This window comes from Camellia sinensis, chromosome 15 (assembly GCF_055761805.1).
Source record: "Camellia sinensis isolate YWXY chromosome 15, ASM5576180v1, whole genome shotgun sequence".
Lineage (NCBI taxonomy): Eukaryota > Viridiplantae > Streptophyta > Magnoliopsida > Ericales > Theaceae > Camellia > Camellia sinensis.
The window spans coordinates 40420619-40440646 of NC_138975.1; the positions used below are offsets into that span (position 1 = coordinate 40420619).

General features: G+C 31.8%; 2 protein-coding genes across 3 annotated transcripts; one reads left to right on the forward strand and one right to left on the reverse strand.

Moving 5' to 3' along the window:
- The first annotated feature begins 8174 nt into the window (after window positions 1–8174).
- On the forward strand, window positions 8175–15720 carry LOC114284663 (factor of DNA methylation 1). Its single transcript, XM_028227602.2, has 8 exons — window positions 8175–8489; window positions 10741–11646; window positions 12100–12281; window positions 13008–13097; window positions 13209–13496; window positions 13996–14211; window positions 14437–14674; window positions 15412–15720. Exons 2-7 carry the CDS (start codon window positions 10746–10748, stop codon window positions 14662–14664), a joined length of 1905 nt encoding a protein of 634 aa, XP_028083403.2. The 5' UTR covers window positions 8175–8489; window positions 10741–10745; the 3' UTR covers window positions 14665–14674; window positions 15412–15720.
- A 410-nt stretch (window positions 15721–16130) lies between these two features.
- Window positions 16131–19080, reverse strand: LOC114284664 (putative CCR4-associated factor 1 homolog 7). Of its 2 annotated transcripts, XR_014356790.1 has the most exons (3): window positions 18731–19080; window positions 16685–18604; window positions 16131–16598 (listed from the first exon to the last, which is right to left on the reverse strand). XR_014356790.1 is itself a non-coding variant. In XM_028227603.2 (2 exons), exon 2 carries the CDS (start codon window positions 18479–18481, stop codon window positions 17657–17659), a length of 825 nt encoding a protein of 274 aa, XP_028083404.2. In that variant the 5' UTR covers window positions 18482–18604; window positions 18731–19080; the 3' UTR covers window positions 16131–17656. The 2 variants fall into 2 exon arrangements, 1 of the variants encoding a protein (XP_028083404.2); XM_028227603.2 differs by having other exon boundaries at window positions 16131–18604.
- Window positions 19081–20028: the final 948 nt, after the last annotated feature.

Sequence of the window (20028 nt, forward strand, 5' to 3'; positions counted from 1 at the left end):
GCCAAGTGCTTCGGATCTCTAGGTTCGTGGATTCGAACCCTTTCAAGTCCGAGCCCAAATAGTCTCTAAGTTCGTGGATTCGAACCCTTTCGAGGCTTAGAGCAATTCGGCCCGTTTGATGCCGATAAATTCGGGCCCACCAATCTTGGACTTGCGATAAACTCGGGCCCACCAACCTTGGACTATTGGGCCTTATTAATTTAGTTGGCTCAAATTGACTCCTCTTACAAGTATATCAACTGCTTACTCCTAATTAGAGGATCATCCGTTACAACACAAAAGCGAGGGAGGGGGGGAATGTTAGGGACAAAAAAGATTGGGGAACACAGTAATAGAGAAGACTAATACAATATGTACCAATTAGTACACTAACTAGTATACCAATTGATGATGTGATATAATTTAAGATATTTTTGATATTTATAATTTGTATAATGAGTGAGGTCAATAATAATATTATAATTAATATTAATATACTAATTGGTACATGTAATCTCACTTAATAGAGAAAGGTGATAAACATCATCATTCAAATCAAATGGTTTCATTGTGATTAATACTCTTCGTTTGGCTGAGATTTTTAAGTTTGTTTATTAATTTAAGGTCATATTTGATTCATGAGACTAATAGTGAAGTATTAATAATCCTATTAAATTAGTGTGGTATTCACTATCCAATTGGATTATTATCTATTGGATTAATAATCTCACCCCTACCCCATTACTAATAATCCTATAAATTTGTTGGATTAATTATCCATTGGATTAATAATCCTAAACCAAATTGTTAAAACAAATATAGGATAATTGAGCCCACGTATTAATAATCTCAATCCTATGTTTCAATCCACCCAATCAAACATGCCCTAAAAGAACTATTTTTTTAAATAAAGTTAAAATTCATTTGATAAGCTTAATTTCCCGTCAAAAAGTTCACTTTAATTAGGCTGCGTTTGGTTATGTATTTGTAGTTAAAAAAAATTAGTCTAAATTGTCATCATTTTGTGCATATAATTTTTGTAAAAAATTAATTAAAATAGTTAATTTTCAAACGAAAATTTACTATGAAAAATTATTAGGAAAGAAAAAGACAAAAGAAAGAGTAAAGAATATATCAACTTATAAAAAAAAAAATTAATAATAATCTATACTATTATTAAGTGAATACTTCAATTAGTATAGTAAAGTTTTACTTTCATCGTGCCACGTGATAATATTTTTTAATTTTTTTTTTTAAAAAAAAGTTTAACAAAGAGATGGACAAAACTTAAATCGAATTTAGGCCCTGTTTGATTCTAAGATACAAAAGGCGGGATTGAATATTATATACTGTGGGATCCATATATCCCATGTTTGTAATTTTTTTTTAAAGAGGATATAATATACTATGAGATTGTATATTTCAAAAAATTGGAGGATGTACAATACCACCATCCCCCATTATATCATATCCTATAGGTTGTGATATGATTTAAAAAGTCCAATTTATCCTCTTGCCTATCTAATATAATATAATTAATTTTTGAATTTAATATAATGTTATTATTGAATTGAATAATTATTGAATTTAATTTAATATTATTGAATTTAATATAATATAATATAATTTAACATAAATTTTGAATTTAATATAATATAATATTATTGAATTTAATTTAATTTAATATAATATAATTTAATATAAATTTGGAATTTAATATAATATAATACAATTTAATATAATTTTTGAATTTCATATAATATAATTCTTTTATCATTATCAGGTTGACATTAATATAATATAATTTATTTTTTTCTTGAAAAAATTATTGAATTTAATATATATCTTTAATTTATTCTAATAAAAAATAATATGAATTTTTAATTTGTTTATTTGCATTAGTTCCAATATGGGTATTTAAAAGATATTATGAGCGCAAGCTTGAAAATTACTTGTTTATATCCCACAATATATTTTATAAAACAAACATGAATAATACATATCTAGTCTTATATATCAAGTCAACAAACATAAATTAGGAGATATATTATCTAATACATATATCATATTCATTATATATCCTAACTAAATCACACATCATATTATATCTCTCATTTTGTATCTAGCGAAACAAACAGGGCCTTAAGGTAAGACGATGTAGTAACCCAAAAATTAAATTATCCTTTAACTTTCATATTAGTATTATTTAATTATAAATTAAGCTTAAAAAAATAAAGAAAATAGATATAGATCAAGATGCTTATCCTTGCGGATAACCATACAATAAGGAAGAGTCATGTGGTGGATACATGTGGTTCGTTGGGGAGGGAGGTAGTGGCTTGGAGAAGAAGAAAGACACCTATATAAGGGTGTCTCGGGTGAGAAATGAGAAGCAAAGAAAAAGTAGTCGGTTAGTAAAGGAGGATGTTTCGGTACGATATTAATATACATGTGAGTTATATTATATATTGATTTACCATTATATGTTTTACGCATGTTTTGAATTATTATAGTTTACTTTATGTAAATTGTGTTTTATAAATTATATTCACTTTGCTTGTTTTCATTTTTCAAAAAATAATTTTTAGAAAATTCTACTATCTTATTTTCCCTATTTTTTTGTTTTTACTGAATTTTTTTAATATTTTAAATAATTTTTTTACTTTTTAGACACACCTAACATAAATACACCTAAAAATTAAAAAAATTATAAAAAAAACATTTTAAAAATTCACTAAATACCAAAAAATACAAAAAAAATTACAAGAATTCAGTACATTTTTTGTATTTTTATATATTTATTAATTTTTTAAAATATTTTTTCACAATTTTTTTACTTTTTAGATACATCTAAGTAAGGTGCATCTAAAAAAGTAAAAAAAATGCTTAAAATTTTAAAAATATTCACTAAAAATAAAAAAATACGAAAACCAAAAAATTTAGTTTTTAAAAAACTTAATTCAGAAAACTCAAACCAAACACACTGATTAGCATTTTTAATTTATGAATCTTATTTTATATAATAAGGAAAACACATGGATATAACTGTTTATTAAAACGTGTTTTGAGTAATTATTTTATAAGTACCACCACGGGGTTTCATGCCTCAAGAGACTTAAATAACCATTGGCCCTCTAATTGTTCATTTTGTGACACTGTCTGTCACGAATCCACTGACACTCTAATTTATAGTGTGGAGTAAAGTGTTGTACGGAGCTAAGTATTACACTATTGTGGAAGCCACCTCTAGAGTTTGTACGAGCTACCTCTTGAGTCCATACATCTGTTCTGTTTTGTACTGTGGTTATGATTTCTAGTGTGAAGCAAAGTGCTGTACGAAACTAAGTGTTACACTATGATGGGAGCCACATCTAGAGTTCGTACGAGCCACATCTTGAGTCCATACATCTGTTCTATTCCGTTCTGTACCGTGATTATGATTATTTTGTTTATATGATTTCTGTATTATATGTCAAATGATATCTGTATTATATACTCTGTATTTTAATATCAAGCTTTGTTTAGCCAATAATTATCCATGATGAATTTTATGCCTTTATGCTCTTAGTATAATATTTCTCACTTTGTCATGTGCTTATAGCTGTTTACCAATTTTCAAGAAACAATATAATTTAGAAATAGTTTTTGAATAGTCTTAGACGCGGGGCTACGGAATCGCCACCCTCACCGTTTCACTCGAATTCATTACTCTCACATCTCCATTTCTTCAGATCTACCACCCTCCTCCACTATCTCTCTCAAATCCGTCGTCTCATCTACTATTTCCTCCCTCAAATTTGTTCAATGCCGTTACCATAATACAACCTGTTGTGACTTGACCAACCGCACCACTCTTAGTTTCGAAACGGATTCCTCATACCTTTGATCCTTTGTTTGGCTCTTGTTGGGGATCTTCTTCTATAAATATTCGAATTCAACCATAGCATCTCAGAGCTCATACACCTTGATCAGCGATCTCCTCTTGACTGGATGGCTGATGATTCTCTCACTTGTTGAGTTCGCCATTCCGACGATAAAAAGGTGGTTTAGTTGGGCGGTCGATCAATGGCTACATCGGCCTAACAGAGAGAGAGAGAGTATAAGGTAGAAAGAGATTAGAGAAAGAGAGAACAGCGAGAGAGAGAGAGAGAGCCGATAGAAAAAAAAAAGAAAAGAAAGTAATTTAGAAATAAAATAATTATAATAATTATGAACGAATCAAAAAGTGACATGTGTATCAAATAAGTATAAAAAGAACCGAAATAAATGGAACCAGACGGAGGGTTAATATTGGAACACTTTTAAAAATTCAAATTTTAAATTGTTAAAATTAAAATGTTAGGATTTAATGTGAAAAATATTGGGATTTTTTTTTATTTTTTTTTTTATAATTTGCCCTAATAGTAGTTAAGTGGCCAACATGAGTGACAGAGTAGTACAACCCTACTGCATGCGCGTGAATCGATTTGTAAATGGATTTTTGTCACCACATTATTTTTTGTTGACCTAAAGGCTATTGATAAAAATATATTAGTGGGTGAAACATGATAGGTGTATAATTTAAATAAGTAAAAATAATAAAACAATAAAAGTTTAGCCTTTAGTTAATAACAGTATTAGCGGATGAGACACATGATGCCTATATAATTCAAGTAAGAATAAACTAAATATTATAAAGTATACTTATCTTAAGTAATATGAGTTTTTCTACCTTAATGTCATAGTTATGGGGGTTAAAGCCTTATTCATCTTTTTGTATAATTTTTTTAAAAAAAATAAAAAATACTGCCACGTAACATGAGGAGAGCAAATACTTCACTACACTTAATAATAATATAGATAGATAGATAGATAATGCCAAAAACACTTTTAATTTTAATACACGTTTCACATATTTCAAAATAATTTTTTATGTTTTACACATTTCAAACAATAATTCTAAAAAAAAAAAAAAACACTAACCATTTTTCTTATTAAATAACTCATTAACTTATATGTAAAGTTCATGTCATTGATGTTTTAATTGAATAATGCTATGTGTACTAATGTATACACTAGTAGGGGTGCAACTCGGGCGGGTTCAACCCGAGCAATCCGTGCCCAGCCCGAGTTTTTTTAGGACTTGGGCAACAATATCTTGTAATTTGGACGAGCCTGGACAGATTTTTGATACTTGAATTGTAATTTGGGTCGGGCCTGGGTAGAATCAGTGGCTAAGCCGAGCAACCCGAACCCGAATTATATTTAATATATTATATAAATTATATAATATATGTATAAATTAAATTAAATAGATGCCTTTAATTATTTATTTATTTTTTGGCTGGTATTTCACCCTTGAATTGACATCTTTTATTTGGACCATTAGATTAAATTTAAAAAGAAAACCCTACCTTATGTGTGGAATAATGAAGCACTATTTGTTATATGGAATAATAAACCATTGTTTGTTAATTAATTGCAATCGAAGAAACTTTCAATTCTGTTGAAGTTTGTGGCTGGTCTACCATTTCTAGCATATCTAGCATTTATATGTACCAGTGTTTTATGCACCAGATGTGAATGGACTTGTGTATATATATAATGAAGCATTATGATGCTGTTTGTGAATTTCGGGCAATTCGAACTAACCCGAGTTCAAATTATAAAGCTTGATCCGGGCTTGGGCAGCCATGCTCGGGTTGATGGTCGGGCTTGGGCACTGCCAAACACAATTCAGACTAGACTTGGGCAAACTCCCAATCCGTCCAAACCCGCCCGAGTTGCACCCCTATACACTAGTCTACTAACATATAATGGCACCGTTTGGGAAGTAGTTTTGTGGGCTTTTTTGACTAATTTAGTCACAAAAGACAAAATAGGCTATTTTAACCACAACAAACAAAACATCACATCCAATCCATAATCATTACACTCTTCTCTCACAAAAAATGTCAAAAAAATCAAAAAGTCAAAAAGTCCTTCCCAAACCAACCTTTTTAGCCCAGGCTAAAATAGCCAAAAAAGTCAAAAAATTAAAAAGTCAACCCACTTCCCAAACCAACCCAATGTGACATCATTTATATAATTTTAAATATTTGTAACTTGTATAATAAATATGATCAATAATAATATCATAACACTAATTAATTCACTAATTGATATATGTAACACTACGATTTTTTATTACCAAAATGTTGATATCAGTTTGTGTTTATGAAACCACACAAAACGCTGACTTCATGTCATTAATATTATAGAGGGTTTTAGAGCATATCCACTAAAACTTTTAAAAATTGGTAGGCTAATTTTTTTTGACTGTTTAGGTGAAAATTAATATATATATATATTTTTGACATTTATAAAAATATATAATAAAAAAAGCACTTCAGTTAATATGTTAAATTTTTATTTTATTATATTTTTACTTTAATCAAGTCATATTCACATGCCAAATTTTTGTAAGAATAAAAAAAAAATCATAAAAAAGAATTGACATCCATTTTATCGTATACTAAATTTAACATTGAAGAAATCATACGTAGACATTTGGCTATTCAATTGAAGCTTATTGCAATATTAATTTTTACATATTTTTTAAATGTTAAGTAGAATTTCAAGATATTGATTAATTGGGTAAATTACATTGTTCTCTATAATACATTTCAACATAATTATATTATATATTTTTAATATTTTAATTTATATAATATTATTTATTTTTATCAAGAATTTGTTAGTTTATAATGATTAAATAATTTTAAAATATATATATATATATAATTAATTTTGTTTATCTTTATATTTTTGTACTATTTATATCAATTTTAATATAATTTAATATTTTTTATAATTATATTAAAATTATAAAATTTATTAAATTTCAAAATAAATTATTTTGAGTGCTGGTCACATCACATCAAAATTAACTTTACATGACATATGTATGTACCTTTGTAGGGTATATCACATCCATGTACTCTTGAAAGGAATATATTCATCTATTTTTACTGTCCAATATAATCATGATTAATGTTTTATTCATACAAATTTTCTCGCTCAATTTCTTTCAAATGTGTTTCTCATCGGTAAAAATAAGACTTTTACCAGTAAAAAATTATTTTCTTATTGACCAGAGTCTTATTCAAGATAATTTGAGAAATTTTTTTTTGTGGATTTAGCATTAGGATAATATTATTGATGTTAAATTTTTTACTAAATAAATGATTAAATACCTTATATGGGTGTGGGTTTACACTTTTATTACTCCATATCTATATTAGACATTTGATCATTTAGATCTTGTTTGGCAAGTAATTTTTTTAAAAAGTCATTAAAAAAATAAAAAAACTAACAATCTATATCAAAAAGTCAAAGATTCTCTTTTCTCTCTACTTTTTACATATCTTTTCATAAAAAATTAAAAAATCATTCCAAAATACTCATTTTTTTGTATCATATTTTAGTTCAAAAAATTACTAAAAAAATTTGTTCCTAAACCAGATCTTGTTTAGTAAAAAATTTTGTATTCCAAATATTATCCAGAGCATTATTGTTTAATCATTTACTAATTATTTTATGACTCACTTTAAAAATCAACATCAACAACATCATCTATTTCTTTTCCAACACTGACACAGTCAACGCTATTCCACTGACGACGGGTTATTTTCAGAATAGGATTAAAAGTTAATTTTTTTTTAAAAAAATAAATAAAAAATATAAAAAAAGATATGATTTAAAATAAATTAAGCCCCCATTTGGGAAGTGGGTTAGCTTTTTAACTTTTTGACTTTTTTGGTTATTTTAGACTGGGCTAAAAAGCTTGGTTTGGGAAGGACTTTTTGATTTTTTGACTTTTTTGACTTTTTTTGTGAGAGAAGAGTATAATGATTATGGGTTGAATGTGATGTTTTGTTTGTTGTGGCTAAAATAGTCTATTTTGTCTTTTGTGATTATTTTAGCCCAACCTTGCTCGCCAAACGGACCCTAAAAATTAAAAGATTACTATTAAATATGGGTTGGCTTACGGTATCCTAAATAAATATATTTTTTAAAATTTTTATGAAATATGGATTGAGTATGAATTGAAATTAAAATTATATGATATAAAGGTAATGTGATTTAAATAAGATGATGTAATTTAAATAAGATAGTGACTTTTTAACTTTTTAAATTTTTAAATTTTCTAGTTTATGCCAAACAACGCCTAATTTACTGGTCACAACAACTTTTCATTTGCTGAGATGTAGAGCATTCTTCCCCACCCCCCTCCCCCTCCTCCAAACCCCAACTCTCCATTTACTAGAGCTTTCTCTTCTTCTTCTTCAGAGAGAGAGAGAGAGAGAGTGTTCTCTACAGAGAGATCTCTCTCTCTGAGGTAAATATGAGTGTTTGTACAGCTGATCTTTTTACCATTCCTTGATTTACAAGATCTCTCTCTCTCTCTCTCTCTCTGTGTAATCGCCATTGTTGAGCTCAGGGCAAGTACAGAGCTGGTGGTTTATATCTCAATCCTTTCGCTAATTTCGGTATGTATTAACATTCCTGTCACTCACCTCGGTCTATCTCTAAACGCATATCTGTGTTTTAAACGATCTGAGTGATTTTGTCATGTTAGTCTCTCTGATGAAATGTTCCTGTTTTGGTAATTAGAAGGCATAGATGTCCTTTTGCGTTAGAGAATCGATCTGCTGTTTTGTGTATATGTGATTTAGGAAATTTGGTTCGTTTGGATGGATAATATGTGATTTCAAATACATGAATTGGATTTTTGTTAGCTAGTTTTTTTTTTGTTTTTTTTTTAAAAAAAAAAAAAAAGAGAAGAAGCTAATATATGAAGAAACTCCACTAAAAGAAACACTGAAAGCAATTTGGATTTTTTAAAAATAGTTTTTTGAGTTTTCAATTCATATTTTTTTTATTGAATTTTTTAAACATTTTAATTTTTTTTTTCAAAGATCTAGATACACTTAAAAAGTATTAAATTTATAATAAAAAAAATTATTGAATACAACTAAATATGAAAATATACTGAATTTTTGTATTTTTTTTGTATCAATGAAATTGTGAATGATATTTGTACAAATTTTATACTTTCTAACTGTATCTAAATAAATTAAATCTAAAAGCTTTAAAAAAAAATGATTAAATTTTTTTAAAAAATCACAAAAAAAATGGATTGAAAACTCAAAAACTAATTTGAAATTTGATTTTTGTATTGACTATATGAAGGATTTCCAATAATTACATTTATGTAATTATTTCAAATCCATCATGTGAAATCAACCATATTCAATCTCAAAATCCATATCTAAAATATCATACTTAAATTTGAACTATTCTCCATGAATGATTAAGTGCTCAATCCCATTCCATTCCGGGGTAGGCGGCTAATACTAATCTAATAAGTGAAGTAGTCGTCGTCTGACCAATAGGCTCGGACAATAGACCACTCGTGCCTGCCCATTTTGTCTCGCCCTAAATGGAATGGCTCTCTTAGTTACGCCGCGCCCCGACCCGAGTCCCAAATTCATTTATTTCAAATTCATAAATCCAAATATAGAGTCTTAATACTGGGAAATAGTGGGATGTCAGATGAATTTTTTTTATATTATTCCTATCTTAACATTTAATTTCCACTAAAAATATTTTTTGAGAAATCTTTTCCTCCCTTACTGTGGTTTTGTTCAGTATGTTCTATTTCAATTGATCAAACATGTAACATTCTCTAATCCATAGAATTTTTTTATGCAAGAGAAAATTTCAAAGGGCATTGTATTATTGATTGTTCTTATATTACAGAATTTATTTCCCTGGAAGTTCTTTAACCTGTTACCTGCATGTGATTCACTTACTTTACACTTGCTTAGTGAAGAAAAGCTTCATTTTTTTCCATGAATGAACTCCCTTTAATGTAAGCCATTTTGCATGCTATTCTTTGAGTTGCATTAATATGTTGCCATGTAATATAATATACTATGCACTCAAGTCCAGTCCAGGTTTAGACATCTTTAGTTCTTAATCTTAATATTTGCTTCTTTCATGACTATGATGTTCATGTCAAAAATTTATTAATATTTCGCTATATTCAAGGAAAACAAGATTATTTTATCCATTTACCATAGTAGTGACATTTTGTTGGTAAAATGTATGGTTAATACACAAGCTGGTAGTAACTTTCTGGCCTTTATTTTGTTCTCAGAACTTTTTTATTTTATTTTTATCAATTGAAAACTGAATCAAACGTAGGCATTGCTTTAATAATTTCTGGTGTTCAGTGAGCCAAGTGAAAAAAAGAGAGGATTTGGTTTGCCACACCACTAGTCAAGATAATTTCTTTCATTAGTTGTATAAAAATACATTATATACAAGAATGTAAATCAATAAATTTAGAACGGTCATCTCTTATTGCCTTTTCAATTATTTCATAAAATTTTCAAGCTATATGATCAGGATCTTTACATAAATAAAAAGTCTACCACAATAATTTTGTATACTAAATGCAAAAATAAAAAAAAAATAAAAAAACTGATATCTACGCATCTTGTACAAAATTAAAGCCACGTGGAATTGATGCAATATTATTTGATCTCTAAAATTGGTGGGGGCATCCCATTATATATTTTAGGAACACTTGTAAATAGACGGCTAGTAAAGGGATTTCCAACAACTTGGAGAGGCCATGGCTCCCCCCTTGGCCTACATATACATAGATCTCCAGCCATTAATACCGATTATTTCATGAAATTTTTTCCTAAGAATTATGATTTTCATCTCTAGGTCTGATGGACTACAGCTCTGATGAAGATTCAGATTTGAGCGAGTCAGAGATCAATGAATACAAAGAGAAACCTTATGAGGAACTGAAGGCTGGGAAGTACAAAGTGAAGCATGTAAATGGCGCACTCAGGTGTCCCTACTGTGCAGGAAAGAAGAAACAAGATTACAAGTATAAGGAGCTTCTCCAACATGCTTCGGGAGTGGGTAAAGGTTCCGCCAACAGAAGTGCAAAACAGAAGGCAAACCACCTTGCACTTGCAATGTACTTGGAGATTGACCTAGTGGACGAGGCAGAGCAACCACAGTGTGTGATTGAACCGGCTCCAGTAGCTGAGAAGTCTGAACAAAATGATCTATATTGCTGGCCTTGGACAGGAATTGTCATGAACATTGTTGATGAGCCAAAGAATGGAAAAGCTATAGTTAGCAATGAATATTGGTTGAAGAAGTTCTCTAAATTTAAACCTCTGGAAGTTGAGATTTTCTGGGATGACCAGAACCAAACTTCGCAAGCTGTTGTGAAATTTGATAATGACTGGACTGGTTTTAAGAATGCAATGGAATTTGAGAAGTCTTTTGAAGCTGATCATCACAGTAAAAAGGAGTGGAAAGCTCAGGAAGGACTTCATGGTTCCATTATTTATGGATGGCTTGCTCGTGAGGATGATTATAAATCAGAAGGGCCAGTTGGAGAATACCTTCGTAAAGCAGGAGAGTTGAAGACAATCTCTAACCTTGTCCAGGAAGCCACTCAAGATAGAAACAAAATTGTGGCTAACCTAGCCAATGAGATCGACATCAAAAATGAAAATCTGAATGAGTTGCAGTACAAGTACAATGAGAAGACAATGTCTTTGAGCAGGATGCTTGAGGAGAAAGACATGCTACATCATGCTTTCTATGAAGGTTTCCCTCCCTCCTGTGTGTGTGTGCATATTTGTATGCCCATCCATTTGAATTTCATATGTTTCAGGCTTGCATATGTATAGGTATTTTGCATCAACCTATTTATATTTCATGGCTGGGTTATGTTTGTTTAGCTCAGAAAAGGGGTCCTCCTCAGGCATACATATTTCTGTCCCTCTTGCATTTGTTTGGATTTTCACCCCTTGATGGATCCACACCACATGCGTAGCGTGCCATTTATTTCCAATAATCAGATATAAGTGTTTCAAAGTTGATACGGCAAATTCAATATAGGGCCCATGAGTTGCATGTGAATATAAGAAATGAAAATTTGGTTGATGCATCCAACTGCAGGACATTTGAGGCTTACTGGATTCAAAATTGATGAGTATTTCTTTTTGATTCATTAGAAGAATTTTTGAATTCGTAATATATTGCTATTCTCTGTCTCAGAAACAAGGAAGATGCAGCGTCTAGCACGAGAGCACATTCGAAGAATTTTAGATGAACAGGAGATGCTGAATTATGAGTTGGAGAACAAGAGGAAGGAACTTGATACTTGGAGCAAACAACTAAACAAACGTGAAGCATTAACTGAACGTGAGAGACAGAAACTTGATGAGGAGAAGCAAGAGGTGATATAAGTTCAATTTATGCATACCTACACGTACAGTAACACGTGATGTCCATAGCATACTATGGCATCGAAGAATTAGCTTCTGTGTCATTCATGCGAATGTTGTCCACATTGATTATATTTCTGGGAGGGATTCGACACATCTAGAAAGTATTGATTGATAAACAAATTGTCAGTTTATCCTTGTTTTATACGCAAGTGTGAAACCTGTGCAGACTCCTCGCCTGGAAAGATATAAGTGAATAAAATCCATCTGTCTTTTCTAGTATTTCACGTTTTCAGCTTGATGAGTTAAATGGAAACCAAAATATGTATAATAATAATCAAATAAAAGTTGTTGACTGTCCTTCACAAGTAAGCTGTTCTATTTTCATCTATGTTGCATGGAATCAGGTACAGGAGTCTGATGCATGTGTCTTAAGTGTCAAATTCATCTACTTCTCATGCCCAAGGACACCAAGATAGGGCCAAATTCCACATTTCGTAACTACTAAAATGTTTTCAAACTAACATAGACCCTTTTATGCATAGAGTGGGAGTCTTATGCATAGATTTAAAGTAAACTCTACCATTTAAAAACATATTTGTTAGGTGTGTGGCGGACTAGATATGTCAGACACATATACCTACGATAACCCAAGTGTCAACTGTACTTAGATTTTCATATATGATGTTTCTTCATGCTTGTTACCGATATAACTTCTTGTCTTATTGTCTTGTTTAGAATTCGACAAGAAACAATTCACTGCAAATGGCTTCCATGGAGCAGAAAAAGGCCGATGAGAATGTCTTAAGGCTGGTTGAAGAGCAAAAGGTGTGCCAACTAGCATCAAACTTTGGTCAGATACTGGAGTTTATACTTTTAACCTTTTCTCTTTCATTTACAACCTGCTTAGTCTCATGGAATAGGGTTTCACATGTGCAGAAGGAGAAACAAGAGGCATTGAATAAGATACTTCGGTTGGAAAGGCAACTAGATGCTAAACAGAAATTGGAGATGGAAATTGAAGAGCTTAAAGGAAAATTGCAGGTGATGAAGCATTTGGGAGATGAAGATGATGCAGCTGTTCAGGAGAAGATAAAAGAGATGAATGAGGAATTGCAGCTGAAGGTTGATGAGATGACTAGTTTGGAAGACCTAAATCAAGCACTGATCGTCAAAGAGCGCCAAAGTAATGATGAGCTGCAAGAAGCTCGTAAAGAATTGATTGTGGTATGATTTATTTCACGTTCTTATTATTTTGTTTGAGGCTGTGTTATATAAATGTTATGTCTGACTATTTGCATGAGCATTTGGGTGCTATGAATTCTAGCAGTGTCTTTTAAGGTTAATGTGAATAAGAGATCCCACTCAGGATACTTCTTAGATGAGGAAAGTTATCATCATTCATCATACAAATCTACCATGCTGTCATCATGTCTTTCCTGCAGATGGTGATAAAAATGGAGTGAAATTTAGATGTGAAGAAAACATGAAATGGTTCTTAGTTCTCAAATATATCAACCAATTGATTTGTTATTTGATTTTGATCTAAGCATCCAAGTGTATATTGTTTTACCTAGCTCCCCTCCTGGTACAACAATAGAGCAACCTTTGTTGAGCCACATAACTGTATGCAGCTAATTGTGAATAGTGACTTTAAATTTCTATTCTGTGCAGCCATATTTCCTCGTGATGCTGAGAATTCAATAATTGTTCTCTTCATTTTCAGGGTTTGAGTGAAATGTTGAGCAGTCGCACTCTTATTGGGATAAAGAGAATGGGAGAGATTGAAATGAAGCCGTTTCAGAATGCATGCAAAGAAAAATTTCCAAATACAGAAGTAGAAATCAAGGCCTTAGAACTGTGCTCCTTGTGGCAAGAGAGGATGAAGAACCCTGACTGGCATCCATTTAAAATTGTCTCTGCTGAGGGAGGAAATCATCAGGTATGCCTTCACTGTGGTTCTGCGCCTGTTCACATGGTCAATCATTTTACTATCAATTCCTAGTTGTGATTTCTCATTGTATGATGATGGGTTCCCAAACATTCAAATAGTTCCCACATTTTCTTTTTCGTGGATTGAGTTCTATTGAAATTTAATTGTTGCATATCCAGAGAGCTAGGAACTGTCAGGAGATTAATTGATTGTAAGTGATCATGCATAATGCAGGAAATTATAAATGAGGATGATGAATTGCTCAAAAATCTCAAGGAGGAATGGGGAGTTGAGATATATGAGGCAATCACAACTGCCTTGAAAGAGATGAATGAATATAATCCAAGTGGTAGGTATGTGGTTTCTGAGCTATGGAACTTCAAAGAAAAAAGAAAAGCCACATTAAAGGAAGTCATTGCTTATATCTTGAAGACTTTGAAAACACTGAAACGCAAGAGGTGATGAGGTTGAGGTGAGCATTTAATATTCCTTCTTTTTCTTTTCTTTCATTCTTTATTCTCCTTTATTTCTTTTCTGTTCTTTGGTCGGATTGTATTGGTTTAATGAATTAAAGATAAAACTAATAGGAATGAGTACATTTCAGTGGTCATCTGTCTATGGTCATTACAAAATAACAATGTGTAAAATGTTCAAGGACTTGCGATTTCCGCTTTTTACTATAAATTTATGAATGAAGAATGTGTGGAGAGACCATCAGATTGTAGTTTCTAGGGTTGATAAATTTGAATTCTGAAACTAAAAACATTTCTTACACATTTGAGAGTTGCAACTATATAAATAATTTCCTAGTTAATTACCAAATAGCGATTACCTCCAAATGACAACATCAAAGAATTTCTGACATTTGTGGACAGCTATATGTACAAGCATCAAGTGGAATCAACCTAGTATGATGTCAAAGCTGTTCCCAAAGTTGGTTCTTCATGGTTTACTATGCAAATTTTTATGTTTACCACTTGAGGTTTCAAATGGCATTATCTGAACTTGTATGTGATGATTTCGAAGGCTCTTCATGGTTTACTATTATGGAACATTTAAAATGTACATCCTTTTCATGCTAATTTTTATGTTAACTACATAGTTTCAAATTTTTATATTTTCATGCACACTGACGACTCACATGCACCTACATTTCACTATGGTTTTATGAATTACACCTTTTAATCATAAGATCTTTATGCTTGCTAGGTAATGAAGAGAGTTATGCAGGAGATGAAAGTATGGAAGGTGGAAGGTGCACTGCACCTGATAGAACCAAAATTTGAAACAGATGTCTTTGTAGGCGTACTTCGTTGCCAACCATTGGGTGTATGCTACGACAAAACTCATAAAAAAATTGGATTGAATGGTCTCCATTGTGGATGATATAGCATTTTAACATCCGCTTCAGTAGGAAAATCAGGGATGTTGTAATTTGTGTACTTGGCAGTTGGTTATGATATTCTTAATGGCACTCTTCCCTTAGTCAGTAGCAGCAAGGGCTTTTAATTTCAGAAACAGTGTTTTTTGTAATGTTTTGTTTTATTTTATTTTTAGTCTGCACCCCTTTACCTTTTCTCTTTCTAAATTTTTACTCAAATCCATGATCTGAACAGTCTACGCTTTGATGAACTTGTGTCATCCCATTTATGTTGCATGCAAAAATCAATTAGGGCTTGCCATTCCATGCCTGCCTCTCCGAAACAGTCATTTCCAAGAACCAAATACTATGTCCCGCTCTCCACTCCTCCAAATCCTCTATTTAACACAAGCTTACAGTCAGATTCATAAATCATGTGGTAGAGAGAATTTGAAACTGGGGGGCGGGGAGAGTAAGATAGAGAATCCTTGGCCGTGCTTTCATCCCTACCGGGATACCCTATTTGCAATATGAATTAAAAGGAACCTGAGTTTCCATACAGAAAGTCCAGAAACCACACAGAATATTATATAGAATCAGATCACTGCTCAAGCCTGAAAGAGCACATTTAAGTTTGTAGGTAAAAAAGTAAACTCAAGAAAAGAAAACCAACTTACATGTAATTCCAATGAGGAGAGCTATGGGTTTTGCTGCTAGAGAAAAAGAAATTTTCTTCACCTAGGGAGACCACAGGCCCGACAGGATGGTGCCAAACAAATGTTGTCAGTTGATAAATGGGATACTGATCTACAACAGATAAATAGCAGGGCCTGTCAGGGTGAGTGATCTTGCTACTTCGCGGACGCAAAAACAATTGACTGGTGGCGATGGATAGTCCCAACAGCAGCGTTGGCAATGGATGTGATTATGATGGTCCTCTGAGAAGTTGCAGCCAGCAAGTGGATATTTTGCCTCTCGGGTTCCAGCAGAAATAAGGGTAGCCAAGGCAATTGGTTGATTGAGGCAATGTTGTAAACTTTTCAACATTTGACAAATTCTCAATTAATCAAAACCATTACATGACCCAATGTCAAGCATATACAACAAGGGCAAGATAATTACATGAAATTTGAGATTGGCATTCCCTCAAGTGCATTGGACTAGCCTCCTGCCCTCGAAAGTGTCAATGCTCTGGCAAATTCCTTGTCCCGGTTGGAACCCTTGTTGGCTATGACAAATCGTAGTATACAACTAACCAGAAATTGAAAAAGAATTGAACTGACCCAATCAGAGACTTTGCCTGTGAAGTAAATCATTGTACAACCAATTGAAAGGGAATCTATTCAAGTAAATCGTCGTACTTAATAGCATAACGAATTGAAAGATAATCAATATATTAAATCACCATACTTACAGTACAACCAATTGAAAGAGAATCCATTGAAGTAAATCTTCATACTTAATAGTATAACGAATTGAAAGAGAATCAATAGATTAAATAACTGTACTTACATTATAACCAATTGAAAGAGAATCCATCTAAGTAAATCATCCTACTTAATAGTATAACGAATTGAAAGATAATCAATAGATTAAATCACCGTACTTACAGTACAACAAATTCAAGGGCGATTCATCCTTTTCTGAGAAGCATACAACTCTCCCTTGTACTGAGCTCAAAAGGAATACTAAACTGACCAAATAGGGGAACTATAAAGATCTAACTAACAAGCTATACCTGCGAAACACAATCAGCTAGCAGACTTAAAGATCAGAAGTAATTATTTCCGCCAATGAAAGATGCTTCACCTTGTTTATAGTTACCAGAAGGAAAATAGATGCAATTAAATTAAAAACCGACAAATATATGCATTAATTTACCAAATCCAAGCCATAAAACTTTTCAAGCAGCATAGCACACAAAATCAGAGTCATACTTGAGGGAAACAAAGAAGAATTAAGCTATCATAAGGGAATTTTTTTAATTAAAAAACATATTGGCCAAAAGGTGTACATGGATTTTGGGTATCATCATGCACAACATGTCGTGCAATGAGAAGCTATCATTTAATTTTTTTTTTCATTTTTTTTTTCTCAATGAGTATTTTGTCCATTTTCAACACCTAGACCATACAAGACACCGGCATACTTCTCAAGTGAGCAGCTAAAGAAATTCTCTTTTAACTTCCTGAATGTACAAGATGTGAGCAAACTATCTGAACCCGCCTGATGACAAACACCAACTCTCTCAACTTCCAAAAGCTCTGCGAGCTTGTTCAATCCACCATGAAGGCTATTGCAAAATTTCATCAGATGCTTGATGTCGTAAACAACAGGGAAGTACATATTGATCAAATCAAAGAATCCAGCTTGTGTTTCGGGCAAATTTTGACAAGCCAATAATTTAAGCAAATACCCAAAATCATAGCCACTATGGAAAGTAACCCAATAAACATTATCATTTAATACAATCCCAGAAGACATCAAGAGCTCTCCAAACCGATGCGCATCAATACCCATTTCGTTGTTTTTCTTGAAATCAATCCCACTTTGGCGCAAGAGTTCAATCGAATCATTCGCAAAAACATCATCATTAACATTAAATTCGCGGAAATTGAATTGCCAAATGCAGTAATTTCCAGTGCCACAGCTGGGTAAATTCCCTTGCTCATCCGAAAACGTAAGCCCTAATTGAATCAATTTCAACATGTCTACATTATCTTTCAAGGTTTGGTAATGATAATCATTACTGTTCTTGAAACTGCCCACAGGACGAAGAACAATCCCAGGAAACTCTGTATCCATAGCAATATACGGATAATCATCAACAATTTCCATAATTTTAGAAAACTGTTCCTCCAAATTATGTTCCCAAACCTCTCGAATTTCAATCGATTCACTTTTAGGCAAAAGCGGCATATCTCAGGTTATACAGAAATCGAATCAAAAAACAAATCTTTTGCAAAATCTGATCTGTAACAAAATCGAAAAACGTCGAAACCCTAATGGGTCTTTTACAAAAACTCCCGATTCGAACCAAATCTGCATATACAAACCCAACAAATTAAGACCACAAAGAACCAATCATCGATTCAAAGTAACCCAACCCATAAAATAAAAAAAATAAAAAAAAACTCAATTCTCAACAAATTATTACAAAATTCTTACCAGGATATATCAAAAGATCAGGCTTTGGATAGCAAATCTATGAGGGAGACAGAGAAGCAGCCATATATATATAGAGAGACAGCCAGAGAGAAAGAGAGATCCAAGGTTAGGGTTTCGACGAGGAGTAATCTAAGGCGGCGAAAGGGTGGTGATACTGAGAATTTTAGGTCAAAATTGGGGATTTTATGTATATATAGATTTAGAGGAATTTTTTTTTTTTGTTGGGGTTTTTTTGAGATGAGAGAGAAAGGGCTTCGATTAAAACGAGGTTGAGGCCCTTCTCCATTTACCTCCTCCTCTTCCTCTTAGCATTAGGGGTGCAATTTGGACAACCTAAATTCCAACCATTCGAATTTAGTCTGAATTTTTTAAGATTTAAATAAAATATTTTTACATTTGATATGAGTTTAGATAAAAATATCAAATAATTTGAGCAATTTAAAACTCAAATTATACATATATAGATATATAAAAATATTAAATATATATATAAAGGAAAATGTGTTGGACCCCCTCAAGGAGGCACCACTTTGACCCCCCTCTCTCTTATTGGTCAGTTTTTCCTTTTTCTTTTCTTTTTTTCCTTCTCCTCCAATCACCACCTGCCACGTGTATATGAGGGAGTGGTGGGTGTGATGATTGGAGGGGGTCTCAATCACTTCCTATATATAAATTGTTAGTCATCACATGATATTAAAGTAATTTAAATTATTAAATCATATTAAATATATATTATATATACAAATAATATAAAATCTTTTTTTTATTTTATTTTCATTCATAAATTATAAAAATTACTATAGCGACATCTTTATTACATTATATAAATTATAAAAATGTAAACAGAGTTAAATTTTAATAATTATAAAAATATATATATATTTTTTTTACAATTCAGGCAATTCGGACAACTCGAGCAACTCAGGTTTAACTCGGGTCAAGCTTGCGCAGGCAACTTCGAGTTATAATTGGGGCCTGGGCAGATCTCAGTATAACTTAGGTTGGACTTGGATAACCTCTCAACCCGGCTTAACCCGCCCGAATTGCACCCTACCTAGCATCAACAACATTGACAAAAGAAAAATAAAAAATAAAAAATAAAATTATCTTTTTATTTTCAGAAAATGTGTGAGAGAGGATAAGGAGGGAATAATTTTTATAATTTTTTATTTTTATTTTTTAAAGATTGTTCGTGGCCTTTTATTTATATTTTCAAGATGAAATATCTTGGTCTTGGTTAATTTCTCTCCTTTTGTTCAAAATATTAAGACCACTTGCTATATGTGGTGATGCACTCA